The sequence below is a fragment of the Buceros rhinoceros genome, unplaced genomic scaffold (genome assembly GCF_000710305.1).
Source record: "Buceros rhinoceros silvestris isolate BGI_N320 unplaced genomic scaffold, ASM71030v1 scaffold3136, whole genome shotgun sequence".
NCBI classification, from domain to species: Eukaryota; Metazoa; Chordata; class Aves; order Bucerotiformes; family Bucerotidae; genus Buceros; species Buceros rhinoceros.
This window is the reverse complement of record NW_010415620.1, coordinates 65095-82690: the sequence shown is the minus strand read 5'-3', so window position 1 is coordinate 82690 and position 17596 is coordinate 65095. Positions and strand designations below refer to the sequence as shown.

General features: G+C 38.4%; 1 protein-coding gene across 1 annotated transcript in view; it reads left to right on the top strand.

The window, feature by feature from the left end:
- Positions 1–2665: 2665 nt before the first annotated feature.
- SNTG1 (syntrophin, gamma 1) overlaps positions 2666–17596 on the top strand; it is a gene marked incomplete at its 3' end in the record, with an annotated part of 58830 nt that continues 43899 nt past the window's right edge. The window contains exons 1-2 of the mRNA XM_010137466.1: positions 2666–2723; positions 11219–11353. Of these exons, the coding sequence (XP_010135768.1) occupies positions 2697–2723; positions 11219–11353 (162 nt within the window). The remainder of the gene's footprint in view (positions 2724–11218; positions 11354–17596) is intronic.

Below are 17596 nucleotides of genomic sequence, written 5' to 3'. Positions count from 1 at the left end.
TTTTTTTTTTAAAATTACTTGGGTTTATATTTTCTGCCTTTTTTCATGAATTACAGGAAGAGACGATAACTAATCATTGCAGCATTTTACTAGCATAAGATTGTAAAATTTCTGCATGATGCCTGATATGTATTCCTGTAATTTAATCATCTTGAGTGTCTATTCGGGGTGTAAATGCTGGAAACAATGATGTTTCTGGGCTGATTTATGAGGTACTGCACTTTGTAATCAAACCTACATGTTGTTTCTAAAATATCAAATGTGATTTGATAGGAAAAGAACATTGATAATGGGCTTTAATTCTTGGATAAGCATCAGTAGAGGGTACAGAAGCAGGGACAGAGTACGTTGCAAAGATTAGTAACCAAGTTGTTGAATGCCTGCGAAATAGGTACCCTCATTGCAATGAGTCTGACTTTATGCTGAGAATTATGTAGTTCCAGGTTTACATTTTAGATCACATTTTATTAGTAAAAGCTGTTGCCTCTAACCAGCTTTCCCAGAGGCAACTCTATGCGTAACCTTTCTGTGGGAACCAGAGAAGTTATTTTGGTAGGAGACAGATGTCAGGAGGGTGTTTGTTGTGTATTTTATTTCACCTATCTAATTTAGCATGTAGGGGCAAGAAAGGAGGTACCACCAAGGTGATTGACAGGTAGATTCATCAAGCATCAACAGGCAATGTTTAGAGTTTGAGGACTCTCCCTCTGAAGGCCAAGGGCTCGGTTCGCCAAGGCAAGATGCGGAACTCTGGTTCCTGCCTTTCAGAAATAATTTGAAGCATGCTAGAGTTAATGGCAGTGGTGTTTAAAATGTTGGGTATTTTCTAAAGGGTTTTAAAAAGGGTTTAAAGGGATTTTCAATAAAGATTTTGGTATTCATGTAAAGCTTTATGCTTCTAAGATTGCTAAATTATTATCCGAGCAGAATTAGAAGTTATTTTAGGTCATGAGCTGCATCTGTAATCAGCTCTGATGCTGCAAAGCCTAGCTGGCGTTCACTGTTCTGTGCAGTAATACAAACATTTCTGAAATAACTAAATAAATGCACAATACATAAAAACAACTAAAAGAAGAAAATGGAGTAATACTGAGTTGTGGAAATGACCTGCATTAGATAGGATTTAGATCAAAGGTTAGCTAAAAAAGGACCGAGGAAGAATTGTCATGAACTGAGGAAGCAAAGTTACTCATACTTCGCAGAACATAATGTATGTGAACACACTAAGATGAGTAACGGCTCTTTCCCGCTTCAGCTTATTGATCACCTGGAAAGAGTTCCTGAAAATTAGTTCCTTGAACAATGACTTTCCCACCAGAGAGAAAAGTCTTCAGGATTGTAATAGTCACCTTGTTTGTCATGAGTTCTTTAAGAGTAGCATTTCGGGTACAGTTCTTCACTGGATCTTGGTTCACTTATAAAGCTGATCAAAAGGGACTCATCATCGTTCCCTTCTTAATTCCTGCATTGTGACCTACCCAACCTAGGCCACCTGTGCGAGAAAGTAGTCGAGAGCACAGGCTGTGAGCCAGGCAGAGCTCAGTAAATCCAGAACATTAACCTCCTCTGTGTGCGTGTGCTTGGGTTTAACGGTATTGTATCCAGGGCAGCAAAGAAATTAAGAGATGTAACTAAGAGGTGACGAGTTGTAGTATTATTATATTAGGACTTACTTTTTTGTACTGTGTGAGCTCTAACTTTTAATTTTATTTTAAACTTTAACTAATGGGGCAAATTTTGTATTGAAGCTTTGAGTACTATGTTTATACAAATAATTATAAGCACATAATTAATACAGAATGGCAATGAACTGCTCGATGGAGAGGGTTTTGTTACCGGTTTCATTTCTCCAGTCATTGAATGAAGTGTTTCCTGAAAATGTTACTGGCTGATGCGTGAGTATTTCAATTGCAGCACCAGCAGCATAACATTGTTATTATCCTCAGATAACACCCTGTTCCAGTGGCTTTCTCTCATAAATAAATGAATGCATAAGTGTGCGTTGGGGTGAATACTCTTTAGGTGAAGGCCAGGCAAAGTAATAATCACAGGATTTGGTGTGACATTTTGCCAGCACTCACACGTATTCCTAACGTTTCTAACATTTGTTTTTTCAACTCATAAATATTTCTGCAAAGTCGGCACACTGTGAAATGACTCTGGCTTCCTTGGAGAGATTAGGTATGTTAATAAAAAGTGAGACAAAAGATGTCGGTGCATGATGGGTTTTCATTAGGGGAGAAAAGAAAAAGCACAACAGTCTTTTAGAGGAGAGAGGGTATATTCTGAAGAGCAATGCTTGATCGTGTCCATTTCTGTTATGTTCTAGTACAGTCTTTCTTCTGGGAGTTAAAACAACACAGAAAAAAGAAATTTACACTTGCAATAAGAGAAGTAAGTTTGAACACCCTGTGAAAGGGAGGAGGCTGTGGGAACACGAGCATCCCTTTGATTATATTTAGTGAAACCAGGTTGTGTACTTAATAAGAACAAGGAACAACTTCTAACACCTCACACTTCCTAAGCCCGTTGTGACTTTGATCATTACTCTTTTTAAGCAATGACTGTAACTGGACCTAGTAAAGAGAAGTGCAATTGCTCAGCTCGGATAACTTTTATGCTTTGCAATCACTTTTTCATTCTAATGAAACGTTTCTTTCCATTTTAGACAAATATCACTTGCTGTGTGATAGCACATGGATTTCAGGACCACCTGTGAAGAGGTAGGATCAGATGTTTTTTCTTTTCAAACATAGGAGAATCAAAATCAGTGGACCTCTAAATCCTTTTTTTTATGCAAAATCTCTTTTTTACCCTATTTTTTCTGAAGTGAGATGAATTATATAATCAAATACAAGTTACTCAGCTGATTGCTTCATGGTGGCAGACAGGCTTTGTAGCAGACAATGAAAGAATTTGCCCAGGTGCATTTAGCACTAGCCCTCACCTCTGTTCCAATTTACTTCTTTAGGCACAATGTAGGTGCAGGCAGCTATATTTTCTGTGAGCTTTGCTCTTACTCCAGTATCTGAAAGCCTGTACATGAAGAAAAACATCAATGGAACCAGCAATCTGTCTGACACCATTCAGCGAAATCAAGGAGGAGATGTAGAACTATGGGGAAAAAGATGGGTGGGGAGGGAGAGGAAACTGCAAAGGTAACCACAATGAGAAGCAATTCCGTTCTGATTTCATGAGATAAGAGAGTTATTTGCACTTAAAATAGTTCCATAATGTTAGTGCAAATACTTCAGTCCCTCTCCACTAGCGATGGAAGTGTTTTGCTTTCTGGGCTCATGTTAACTTTGCCTTGAAGAGTGTAAATGAGATGTTTGTAGACAGCTTAAGGCATCCTATTTACTCAATGACTGCCTATGAACAAATTGTTCTATTGTGTTTTCACAACTCTAGCATTTGAGACACAGAACCTTTTACACCAAATTCTGTAATGATGTCAGTGTGTTGTTATGATTAAAAAAAATCATGACAATTACCTGTACACTGAGAATCACAAACAATGTTTAGGCAGTTATGACCGGAAACAAGGAAACTGGCCATATCTTGAAGTGTGACCGTGATCCCGTGAAAAAACAGAACTGGAAGAATGGGAACAGCACTAGAATCAACAACTAACTGCAGCTAAAACCTATTTTGACCTGAGAATCAATTGGTATAATTTACAGGGGAAGAGAAGTTAAGCAGGCTAAAGAACATGAAATCATTACAGCATTCTGAAAGAAGTAGAAGGGCCAAAAACTAATAATAACGTGAAACTTATCTCTGGGAAAGAATACTGCGATGTGATGCTATGTGTCAGGCTTTAATACCTCAGAAGATCCGTGCATGGTCTACATTCTGTAACACAGTATATCCCAGATTATTTAGCTGGAAAAAAAGCATTCTTGTTAGTTTTGAAGTTTGTTTTTTTAGAATATAATATTTTCAGTTAGAGTCCTACAATGATCATCTAGGCTAACTGCCCGACCACTTCAGGGCTGGCCAGAGTTGCTTTTTTGGTTTTTAATTTCTTTTTTGATGCATTTATTGAGGAAAAGAGGCAGATACGTAGGATTTTCATAGGGTTTTTATGTTATCTGTATGCTAATATACAGACATCTGCTGTTAACCTGTATGCCAGTGTAGATTATTTAGTGGCAATGAACTTCACTCAGTTCCAGCAGCAGTAACAACGAGCAGCTACAGGAAGATGACCTGGCATGTGAGTCCTATCTCAGCCTTTAGAGCACAAGGACATTGACAGATGTTTCATTCTGTATCTAGCTTCTAATGGGGACACTGATTTCGAATTTAGCACTTCAAAAATCGGATGCTTTTGTTGGAGCTTCCATGAGAGACGAAGGAGAGGATGAGTCCACACATAGTAAAAATGCTCTGTGATGTGGAGATCCTAAAGAAGTACTTTCGCTTTTAGATTAATAAAATTAAATAAGGTGGATTCAACTCCAGTTTTTCTGCTTCATGTAAAATGAGCTTTGTGCCACAGAATCAGTAGTGTCATTTCCAAGAAGTTTTGAAAACTATGATCTATATCTTTTCTCCTAAGCCAATCAGAGTTAATAAAATATAGACTTTCAACCTACTTTCATCGAAAGCGTATGTCTAAATAAATCATCAGCAGCCTCATGCCTACACATAGTGTAATTTTTAACTAAATCCTCAGCTCTGTCATTGTAAGGCATCATCTACTTGGTTTTTTGTTTTGGGGGGAAAATATGTTGAGCTGGGTCTAAAAGCCCGGAGAGGCTGCTGCAGCTCTGAGCAGAGGCCCACCAGCAGTTAGGGTGAAGACGTCCAGTAGGCAGATGCACGCAGAACACACATACACTATATGTAGCCATATATATGTATACATTGAATTGTTCTAGGTTTCATGCTCTCTTCCCTCACTAACTAGCAAATCTATCCATTGTACTGGTTCTTGTACTTATTCAACAATTTCTAAACCAGAAGAATATCCAGCTGCTCTTTTAGCCTTTTCCCTGAGCTTTCTGAACTTTACAAGAGCATAAATCATAGAGTCACTCCGTTCTTTAAATGCTCCCCTATACTCACTTGACCTTATTCAATATTCTTAAAACTATCTCTTGGAAGATAACCTCAGTCTCTGACATAATACTGTCCGTCTGATGAAATTGAAGACTTGAGATTATAGAACATTTTCCCTTTAGATACTTCTTTAAGTGGATATTGCCCATGTTTTCTATGAGCAAGCTGCATGAGAAGCTTTCTAACTTCTCTAATTTTTAAGCTCTCACCCTTCTATTATCTTGGCTTTTTTTCCCCCCCTAATACAGCTTCAGAGTTTTTAGCTTAGTAACGATCTCATTCATTTTTACACTTCTTATCTAGTCGTCTGTTTTTACAAAAATGTCCATTGTTTCTTTGAAGGATTATTTTGTCCTTCTGTTTGTCCTCTGCATTATGAATATTCTTGTAGACTTCACAAACTGTATAATTTGATACATTCTGTTGTTGTCATAATGTGAATGCTGTTGTTCTGTTTCAACATCCACCTTACTTTGGTTTTTTTGCCTGCCACAGTCTGTGTTTTAATTTTTAAGCGATATTTTGACTTCCTCATGACTGACTTTCATAAATCCTGTTACATACTTATTTTGGACTGTTTCTAGTCACCTTTATGCAATTTTCTGATTTACACATTTCATCCTAAACTGATGATTTCCTTTGTTTATAAATGCTATCAAATGGCAATGCTGGGACTTCTAATACCTTGGGTTTGTGGGTTTTTTCTTAAATCCATCTTCAGCTCCATAATTTAATCCCAAAATCACAGAATGGAAAGTGACTGGCAACTTACGATGCCAATGTGAGAATGTCATGTAGTAGGTGAATTAAATTTGAAGAAACATGCACGTTCTCACAAGAGCCTTAAATTTTATGTTATCTTACCTCTTGGCCTCAACTGTAACGATATGATCTAGTTCCAGTAAGCTCATTGGCAATTCAGACTTCTTACCTTATAGTGTCAGAAAGTGAAAGTTTTTACTGTGGAAAAGTACCTTAGTTCAGTCAAAAACTCATAAATGTATGTATTTATATAAATATATTTTTTCAAAATATCTAATTTACATATTGAATTAATCACACTGTATGGAACAAGGAAATTCTCTGTAAGACTTCACTCTCTTGTGAAAAATCACTTCTGAAGAATGCCATAGCCAAATATTTACTTGGCAAACACCTGGCAAATCAAAGAAAAAGACGATTAAGTCCATATTCAACATTTCCTTGCAGTTCTTTCAGGTTGGAGTGTAAACTTCACATGCAGGAAATAGCCTTGCTCTCCTTTGGATTGGAAAATATCGGTATCTGATAGAAGAGGCTCTGAATGACAAGCTGAACACATCGCTGTGTGCCTGGGCTGCATTCCAATTTTTGACAATATAAGTACTTTTCACTTAGGCTAGCAATGCCTCTGCCAAATGAGTAGCTGGACCATTTAAAAAACATCCTTTATGTGGCTCTGACACATAATCCTCCCTCTTGTATTCATTGCCATTACCACCTGATACCTCTGATTCGATTTCCCTTTTTATTATTATACTTGTGATTATAAAGCAGCGATTAGGCGTACCTCCAAATGCTCGGAGGTCAGCCCTAGTTCAAATAAGCATCCAAAAGTGTAGATATTCATCTGAAGTGAACTACAGAGATAATTAAGGCAGTTTCTGCAACTCATTCTCCTTCTTGGTATTGAATTCTTGATGGTAGAAATAAATTTTAGGGCTTTAACTAAATTGCAGAGGTTTCGTTTTTTTTAGGACATACTAGCTAAAGGAACAGCTAAAACTCCAGGCCACCTTGCACAGAAAATGCGTTGAGATTTTATTATTATTATTTATCTTTATTTTATTATTTTTTATTATTATTATCCTTTCTTCCACTCATTCATAGACTAAACTATTCTGGGCTATCTGTTGAAGTTTTCCTACTGATATGAAACTAGAAGCAGCAAAGCAAACCAAATTGTTTTATTACCGTAAGGCAAAAGAAATAGATAAAATAATTTAAACAAAAAGATAGTCATGAAATCTAATGAAGAGTATTTACAATTCCCTGAAGTACTGAATGCCTTCTCCAGAATAAAACATAGAAAAAGTTTTAAGAGTTTCTTTTCTTACAAGAAGTGACAAAGGAAACAACAAATCAGAAAAAAATGTAAACAAGAACCTGCCAGTAGCCTTATTAAAAATATTTATGTTTTAAGTCTTGCAGGGAATTGACTTTGAAATCAATAGGTAATTTTAAAGATGTTTCTCCAACAGTATTAATTGCGGTATATGTTTGGGAGAGACTCTGCTGCTAGCACTAATGTATGAGCTGTAGTTTTCATGTGTATTCTGTCTGAAATTAATTCTTTAATATTTGTGCAAACCATGTGTATTGCACCAAGCTGGTTATGGTACATGTTTCTAAATTCCTTTTAGGAAAGTTGAGAGAGACAGATCTTATACACAGCCAATATGCACAATGTGCTGTAAGCCAGGGTAAAATGGCAAAAGATTTTTTCGGCGGCCTTTTTTCCCTGCCCTGTTGCTAATAACGATGTGAGCGTGACGGTCTTCGCAGAAGCAGTCTGCCTCGAGGCTCTGCCAGCCTGTGCTGTGTGCTGGTAGTGATCTGAAGCAGAAGGTCCAACGCAGAGTGGTGTGGCAAAGCGAAGAGTGGATCGCTGTTCAGCCCCCCCTGGAGTTACGTTTGTTCAGGAGCAGGAAGCAGTTTCTAAACTCCTGCCAAGGACATCAGCTCTTGCTGCATCAGTGTTCTTGTCTAACTCCCTGTAAAAGGGTGTCGAATGAGATGGCACAGGCAGCGCTGTGCAGGTGCAGCATTCACGGCCGCTGTCACTTGGGGACTGCTTATCACTGCTTTTACTTGAAGTCACTGGCTCCTCTCCCATGTGGAAACTCATCCTTTCAGGACTGTAGGTTGCTTCCACATCCATTCCTTAGCCTGCCTCCTCCGCGTCATAAACATATGCAGCTTCAGACGCTCAGTTTTCTTGCCCTCTTCACAACAGGTGCCAAACTCGTATAAATAGGTTAAAGAAGGTGGGACAGTGTAAATGTAGACCGGGCAATGTTCCCGGGGATCTTGGCTCAAACAGGCAGTCAAGATGTATTGGCTTAACAAACTGTTATCACCCGAACTGTGCTTTTCTATCCACGCCTCCTGTAGGGTGATGCAATTCGTCATACGCTTGAGCACAAGAGGATGCCTTGCGTGACCTCCCCCTGACAGCTACAGTAGCTCGGCTGATGTGCCATAACCTGCTTTATTGCTGTAAGTCGGGGTAGGGCAGAGCCCTCTGCCAGTGAAATGTGGAAGGCACAAAGGGAGAGTTTTAGCACATCCTTTTGTGGCATCTCTTAAAAATCACGAATGGGAACATAAAGCTAACATCAGCCGCAACCCCGCGCTCCCGCACCTCATCCCCACACACACGTGCACTCTTCAAATGTGAGAGATGGCAGGAGTATAGGCTAGACAGATGCTCTCCCTCCAACCAGAATAGTTTTACTGGAGCCACGAGGATGAAAAAAGTTCATGTGCACGGTAATTTACATGAAGGCATATACACGGGACATCTTCCCTAAGTTCCCGCTCTGGATAAAGATGCAGGAGCTCGTATCTTTGCTTACTGGATGCTTTGAAAGGGGTGGGAGAGGGAAGGAAAAAGAAAATTCAGCAGGCAGAAATGAAGCAAAATGAAATAATTAAATTCCAGTCTTTCTTCTCAAGGGCTTCTCTTGAGCTCATCTCATGAAACTGAACTGCATTCTTCTCCTCTGCATAGTTGTTAATGCTGCTTTCAGGTGGGAGAGGGAAGGAGGTAGTATAACTGAAGATTTAATTTTGAACTGTGTCATAAAACAGCTTTTATAAAGCCCAACAACAGTAAAGTAGTTCATTACATTTTGGAGTGTCTGATGTAAATAAGATCACTGAGTGTGAGCGATCAATCTTTCCAAGGGCCAAAACATTTTGCTGTTGCCAAGCTTGGTTTCCTTGTTCAGACTGAATAAGCTCAGCCCACATGCGTTTAGAAACTGACTTGAATTTTAATTTTAGTCTAATGGATAATTGTCTGCTATGGTTCTGTGCCTCTCATTCCCACAGAGAAGCCCCTCAGCTTTTGCAGGAAGATTCTGTGGAGGTTTTCTGTGGTTATGGACCAAATCAGATAGATGCAGTCAAGTAAAGCCGAGTTGCTATAATCAGAGGCAGAATTTATTCCACTGCCACTTATCCAGGGAGGAGGAAAGGCAAGTCTGCAACTGTTCTGCAGGAGAAAGGTGTTTGATAGGTGGTAGATGTTTAAGGCTTGCCCCTTCTATTCAACCAGAGTTATTTGCAGCCCGCTTTGTTGAGCTTCCATTGTCACTTACTGCTTCCTTCACAACACCGTGGGAAGACGGGCCATCTGAGTCTGTAAAGCAGGAATTTTAAGGCAAGGATGAGGAGAATTGTAACTACTTTACATTCCCTTTATGTTAATGTCATAACATTTTATGTATGATATAATAGGGAATTTTTCAGTGGTACTGAAACTGACGCCTTTTGTGATCCATTGATTTGATTTGTCTGTCCATGTCAATCAGTTTTTCTCATCCTGTTTGTTTTTTTTTTTTTTTAAAGACACCTAAATATTAGGACAAGGCTGTATGATGTATTCTGACCAGAGCTTCCACTGACCTCAGTGTGTGGAACTCTTCAGTTTTTATCCTTTTTACTTTGTTTTTAAAAAAATAAAGTTGGAGCCACTCTCAAAGTTACGGCTGAGTTATCCACGTTTGCTACTGGCATTCAAGGGAAAACAATTTTCTAAGTTTGAGTGCTGAGCGTGGAGCAGAAGTGACAGAACAGTTTGTCAGTGGAGAACGTTTAGAGCTATTTAAAGATTGTCCTGGACCTTTTCACCTCTTTTAAAGCTTCTTGAGAGCACTTTAAACTTTTCTTCTGCCAGTTGCCCACTGTCAGTTCCATATTTGTGTTTGTTCTCTCCATGCTGTGGATGTAAGGTATCAGAGCACGTTACGGGGAGATCTTCCAAATCCTCTTTTAAACCCTTGTCTGAGAAAGACCCCTCGGACTCAGCCAGGTCAACCTTGGCGGTTAAAATTCTCAGCAAGACTTTTATTTCCTTGATCTCCTCTCAAGCCGACTTTTTACAGACAGCGGGTTGAAATCTGACCTGAATGAAGCCAGTGGAAGTTTTGTTATTGACACTGATCAATCCAAGATTTTAAATAGTGTTTAGTTATGAATTTTCTCCTGAGATATGTATGTGCATATGTATATATCTATGCAAATAGGTGTAGGTATCTAGTACTGGTAAATTAACGTGTTTGTAAGCAAATTTCTCATACCAAAGAGAGTCTTTTGTCCATTTTATAAAATTTTATAAAGAGTTCTATTTCAACAGAGCCTTCAGGGAAAAATTATTAAATCCTGCAGATGCTGACACGCGCAGTGTAACCTCCTGCGTACAGTGCCACAAATAGGTACTTCCACAAAGACACTATTAAATTGTTGTGAAGTCACTTGTTGTACATTGAGGAATCCTGCAGAATTCCAGATCTGTAACCATAACTGTAAAACACAGAAGTGGAGCGAGTAAGTTACTAGAGGGAGTTGAGTTCTTTGATCTTTTTTCTGTTACTCTTAACTTCAGAGTCCTCATTTGAAAAGGAACATAAAAGCCTAAGTCAGTGTTGTGCTCACACATCAGGAAAAACCCGCAACAAGTTCATGCAGGCTGTCAGTGTTTACAGCTCTGACTGGTTCGAAGGTGTTATTTGTGTGTCCAAGTCATTATAATACGTGGAACTTCAGCTTTTATTTCATGTCCAGATGAGGTGTCGTTTCATTCGAAGGTGGGAAGTAAGAGCACGGCTGCTCTGAAGCAATTTGAAAAGAGTTTCACAAATTCCCGATGGGCAGAACAGCACCTTATTGCAAAATATGCCTTTGCTAGTTGCTTCTGTAACCATCTTTCTCTTGTAGTTTGAGCACAGTAAATACACACGGTGAACTCTAGTAATAGTTTTGGGTCATTGTGACGTATTTCTGGTAACTGTACCGATCTCTTAACTATTCTGCTTTGATGTACTGCTTCTAGCAATGCAGAGTGCTAACTGAGACAACTTTTTTTTCTTTATTCCTTCCTTTGAAGACAAAGACAGGGATTTGTTTGCTGCAGGATGGTAACCAGGAGCCTTTCAAAGTGCGACTGCACTTAGCCAAAGATATTCTGACGATCCAGGAGCAGGATGTGATCTGTGTGTCCGGTGAGCCTTTCTATTCTGGTGTAAGTAGTTTTTATTTTTTATTTCAGATGTACTTTATGCAAAGCAAAAATGCTCTTTGTGTGTGTGTATGCACTTACTCCCACAGTTTGATATTTCATTTTACACTGTTAACACTGTGTATTTTAATATATCATCTTTTGAGAGTGTATCTCAGCAATACTCAACAGCAATAAGATGAGTAAGTTATATTCCTGACTGTTTCTCTGCACTCACCTTTGAAAACTGCAGCCACTGAATGGGATAGAAATGACACAAGCAGTGATTTTTGCAGTGAATGCAGATACCTCAGTGTACTTCCGTGTCTGTGGAGTCGGTAAGGCAGGTGATGGGTAACTGTCACGGCAGGGCTTTGCTGTTAGAGGAATTGTCTGCCATCCTCTGTTGCTTTGGCTGTTTCATACGGTAGCGCAACTCCAGACAGACTTCATGCCTGCTGCCAGGCCATGCTGCAAGGGTCACTAGTTTTACCAGCGCATCATGTTAATAAAGATGGACTGCAGCAGGAACAGTGTAATAGTGTGATTTATATATTATTGCTTTTACATGATGTGTCAGATTTCTTATTTAAGCATCATATTGAATTTTGTGGATGAGAAGCTGAGCTTTGTATGCAATTACTTGGAAGATCTGTAAAATGTGATGCAGAGTAATATTGTAGATTTTGTAACTGTTGTAATGCCAAGTTTTAATTTCATTCTAGAAGCTAGCTAAAAAATCATAGATTTACTATTAATTTCTAAAGAAATTTTCTTAGATTCTGTAATTATATTTTGTAGATATATTTTTAAGATTTATAGGAAACTATCACAACCATTCTACTCACCATTTGAGGTAAATAAAATCAGAGGATTTCACGTTAAATCTAGTGGGGCGTGGTGGTGTAATATCCGTTTATTGAAATGTTATGTGACCGATACTATGTCTGTTTGAGTAATTAACTGCTGCTGTTGCCACATCCCCGTATCTCTAAATACAAGTATAATAAGAAGATGCAAAGCAGGAACCAGCGATAAATTGTTAGAATGTTAGCAGTGCTAACAGCGTGGAAGATCAATGGAAAGCGTATAGGCGAATCCATCTCCCTGTTAGGAGCAGTTCTGGGTTTTTCTCTGAAGCAAGAGGAACACATCTCTACGCTGTCCCCATACGGGCTGCGTTTATTTGCGTGACATGAGCTTTTGATATTTTCATGCTGTACAAATACAATTTACTGATACAGGTCTGTGTGCGTTATATGGAATGTAGATGCTCCTCTTACCAATCAGACTGTACTGTTCCTCAGCACGCGGGACACCCCGCAGCCCAGGAATTAGGAGTTCAGACTCAGCCTGTAGTTGTTCAACAAGCAACACACGCTGTGTCACCGTTGTTCCACCAACCCCATTCTGATGTTATTTATTAAAAGATTTTATCACTCAGAAATATGACTTTCATTATTGTGCTGTAATATCTGTAACTTCTGCTGAACTTGTTATTTAAATGTCTTCATGAAATGCGTACTTACTTTTTTTCCATTTCACAACAAAGCTTCCTGTTACAGTTTTGCCCTCATTAGTTTTGCAGCAGCACTGTAGAAAATAGTGGATGATTTGCTTCACCAATTACATCCCCCCGTCATATTTGCATAGTGAATGCATAACTCATTAACTGATTGATATTAGTGTGGTGATGAGTTTCTTTTCTCTTGGAAGTACCATTGACTTTTGAATGCTTTATTCTGATTTCCTCTGGGACTAGGTCTTGAATCAGTAGGTTCATTCCGGCGAAGGGTGATTGGCATTTCACAAGCAGTTAACTGTCCTTTTGTCGCAGGTCATTTAAATCATCTGGAGTCCTGTGCTTTGACTGTAGAGAGTGATCAGACTAATTCCACAGGATTCCTTTTATTTTTTTTGCATTTTTTTCCTCATTTTTATTCCTGATTTATTAGCTTTCTCTTTTGTTTGTTTTTCTCATCTTTTACTTTGCTTGGTTGATTTTATTTTGTTCTTTCTGTCATTCTAGATGACTGACCACATCTGTTTTCATTTCACATGCATTGTAAAGAGCAAGAGCAAGTGTTTTCGTTAGCAACTGACACTGAATGCCTCATAGAATAAACCCTAAAGAATAAAAATAAGATTTGTAACTGAGGAAAACAAGGTTTGTTGAATTTTGTGGACTAGTAGCTACAATAAAAGTTCTTTTTAATCTGTTTTAACAAATAATCTTCAGACCATTTGTTTATAAGGTTTTCCTTAGTCCCTTCTGCACTCTTGAGGGACGAAAGGCTATTGCTAAGTTTCTAGTTCAGAACAGTATCTCTTCTGTTTGCTGGGCCTGAATCAATTTGCATGCTCCTCTGTGTAGGACAGACTTTAAACAGGCACTTAACGTTCCAGCGGAATCCTGATCGGCATCCTGTGGAATAAGCTAAATTAAATCAACGGCTCCTTAGGAATGAGGTGCTGCTTAATGTGAGTACGTGGGGATAAGGACCTAGTTTTTAACTGAGAACACTTCCTTTGGGGTGGAAAATGGTTCTAGATTCCTGAAACTAAAAGTGCAAAGGAACCCCGTTTCTTTTATCATTGCGTGCAGTTTGGAGAAAGAAAATAGAATGCATCAGAGATTATCAGCAACATAACCAGTGTTAAACACTAAAAAAGAAAGCATCTGTTTCCTTAGGAGGCTGGGCAAAATGCTAATGTTAGTGAAGGGTGCTGCAGCCATTGTACCTGTAGCAATTCCACAAAGTACTGAAGTTCATTCAGACAGTCGCGGATTAGACGTAAGCTGAGGATCAGTTGCATCGTTCAGTATTACAGAGATTTCTTTGTGTGCAGCAGGGAAGACTTGCTTTCCAAGGGGCAGAAGCGCAGTGGGCTCTGCACTGTGTTGCTGGTGGGTATCTGATGTAGCCTTGAACTCCAGTGTGAATGAACAGAAGAGAGATGAGCACATCCTGTGAAACGCAAAGCCTAGAAGGCAGTGTCTTTACTAATCCAGGTTAAATCCTCGCCTATAGAGAGGCTTTACAGCACGGGAAATGGATGCCTGTGTTGGAGCAGCTTTTGTTCTGACGATACCCATGAGTGTCTCTGTGGGAACGCTGGAAGATAAGACTAGTGACTGTTAGGTCAGGTACACTTTTATTTTCCCTCCTTTAAAGTACTGGTTCCTCAACTTTTTTTTTCCAACTTTCTTATAACCACCATAAATCTCCATGACAGTTTATCATAGTACAGAACAGTTATGATTTTTACTCTTCATTCAGAAAAAAAATGCCCTGAAAACAGCTGAATTAAACCATGTAGAAACTTCATCAGTATTGAAGGCAGAATAGAAGGTATTTGTTTTGTGTTTCTTGAATTACATGAAATTATACTCAGAAAAGTTTATTCTGTGGTGTTCCAGATGACAATGTGCAGTAAGACACCTTCCAGTCTTTTTAGACATATAGGTCATAGCCTGGACTAACAAGGACCTTGCTGAAAACTATCATCATCATCATGGCTTGGCTGGAGGGGGAATAGCCTATGATAGGGCAGTATCTTCAGGAGATTTAACCCTAGGAAAAGCTTTAGTTGTTGCAATTCCAGAATCAAAATTTTGATTTTAGAGTTAATATTCACAATTTCTGTCACCTTTCATGAACCTCTGAAATTCAAGTAAAAATTATTTTGCTTTATCAAGAGACTGTCTAGAGAGCTGTGTATTTTTATGTTCTTATCTTTAATCGATTGTAGCAGTTTGCTAATCATACTCAGATTTTTCTAATAGAATGTATGTGCATGCGAGATCCATAAACCAAGGATATGACAATGTACCATCTGACAAGATGGATGATTTGAAGCAGCTACTGTCTTTTTAAAATTCTGAAAATAAACTGAGCAGCTGGCAAATTGCTAAATTCAGCTACTGGGACAGTTTGCATGTCACAAAATTTTCTTTAAAGTTCTATTAGAATAAAATTTTCCAAAATCCTACTAACTCACCTGATGATAACGTAGAGATGATTCTCCTTTCTTTTGAGTAATGTAATTCTATGCTGCTGTGTAGTAATGTGTTATTAAATTAAACATTAATAGTGTCTTTTAGCTTTTATTTAATTAAGGATCTTTTGGGGAGATTGATGTGAAGATCGTTCATAATTTGATACTAATAAAAAGTGAGTGTACATTTGCGTGAATTTATAGAGCAGCAGCTCTAGGAGCATTTGTTCAAGCGTTTAACTGAGGCTGATACAAGTGTATCTGAATGTGACCTATGGATGTCATTGGGTTTTTGATAGAGAAAAAAACCTTCATCAATAAACACCTATTCCAAGGTTAGAAAGTAACACAGGCTTAAATTGTTGAACTGTAGCCAGACTTGATTCCTGGCATTATTAGTCAATTAGTCAACAATCGTTCTTTTTCTTATCAAGAGAAGAATTTGCTATATCTCACTTTCAAAGCTGTCCTTTTGCTATTGTGAAATCAACTGTGGTGAAAGATTTGTAACTCTCTACTGCCCACGTGGCAGTACAAAAAAGTAAGTTGTGTTAGAGAGAGTTTTTCAACTTAAACTCTGCGTAAAAGCATGTTTTTCTCTTACATTTCCATTGCTTGCAGATTTTAGAGAATGCATTTTAAATCTGTTACATCAGACCATTTTCTTTTGAGAGTTGAAAATCTTTTGACACATATTTTGGTGTAGGTAAACAAGTTCAATTACATGAGCAACATTAATGAGTAGAAAAATAAATTAAGAATAGGAAAATAAATTGTGAATTGTAAAAATAAAATAGTAAGCATTTATTTACTTTTTTTTAGCCAAAGTGAAGCTCCCTGTCCTGGAGGGAATTGCAGATACCTGAAGAGTTAGGTCACCTTTCAAACACTTTCCATTCGTGTTACCTTCACAAAGCTACCAGTAAGAATGGTGATCTTTTTTTTTTTTTTTCTTTTTTGGGTTTGGGTTTTTCTAACTTTTCAGTGGAGTTTTTTTTTAGTAAGAATGGTGATCTTTTTTTTTTTTTTTCTTTTATGGTGTTGGGATCTGTCAGCTATTCAGTGGAGCGAATCCATTTTTTTTCACAGGAGTCGTCAAAAATCTATCAGATAGTGGTAACTTTTTTCCGCCTGCCAATCTGGACAGCTTTTAAGTGACAAGCTTGAACTGACAGATGTAAATACGATTATTTTGGGACCATCTAAGCCAGCTTATTTTTCTGCAGCTACTTAAAAATAAAAAGCAGAGCAATCTTTGGTTCAAACACCGGACTGCCATTTGTGAAGAGCGGAAGAGCTCTTTTCTCATTGGAAAGAAGTTTTCTCCCCACAAAAAAGAAAAGTATCGCAAACCAGAATACGTTGGGGGAACTCAAAGCATTGATCAGTGGCAGGGTATGATGTGAGGCAGTAGCTGGAAACGAGCTGTCGTGGAAGTACAGAGAGTGTTCGTTACCAAGCCTGGTGGGAATTACGATCCTCACTGGCTTTCCGTTTGTGCTTTTCTTTCTTTCTCTTTTATTTCTGTAGTAAGAAAGGCAGTACTTTTTAAACAGATCAGTCCTAGGAGCAGAATTTTTAGAAGTGGGTATTTAGCTGAATGTTTCTGCTTTTGGGCTTATGCTGTAGAACTGGGAACATTTTGAAGAAAGTTGAAGTGCTCTTTCTCGTTCCAGTCAGCGTTAACAGTCTGCCCAACGCATCCGCATTTTCTGTCCTCGGTCTCCATCAGCACAGCTTGCAGAGGAAGGGGGATTTTCCCGTGATGAGGCATTCTGCTGCCACCCCTTACTGCCAACCTTCTCTAGTTGCACAAGGAACTGAGATAAGGAGACAAGCTTTTGACTGTCGCACACAGAAGTTGCTAGCAGATGAGCAAGCCTGCTGGCAAACCTTGTTAATATTATTAATTCAAATTGCAAATGGGACTTCCCTGTGTCCTTTACAGTCAGAATGAGTGTAGAGTTTGACTGCTCGTGTCAATTAATCACAAGAAATGCCAGTAAGAAAGAGCAAAGCACTACTAAGGAGAGAATATAAAATATCCCTTCTTGGAAAAGTATGAAATAATTCAATGGAAAAAAATTCTCATGACATTTTCTTATTTCAAAATGTAGCGGGATTACTAACAGCCGATAAGTTACATGAGAGGATGGCTTGTAGGTACTATGGCATCGAATGTTAACAGGTTGATCTGTGAAGTGTCTGTCGCCGTATTGATTGTATCTTTATTACATTTTAAAAATGATATTCTAACATTTTCCTCCT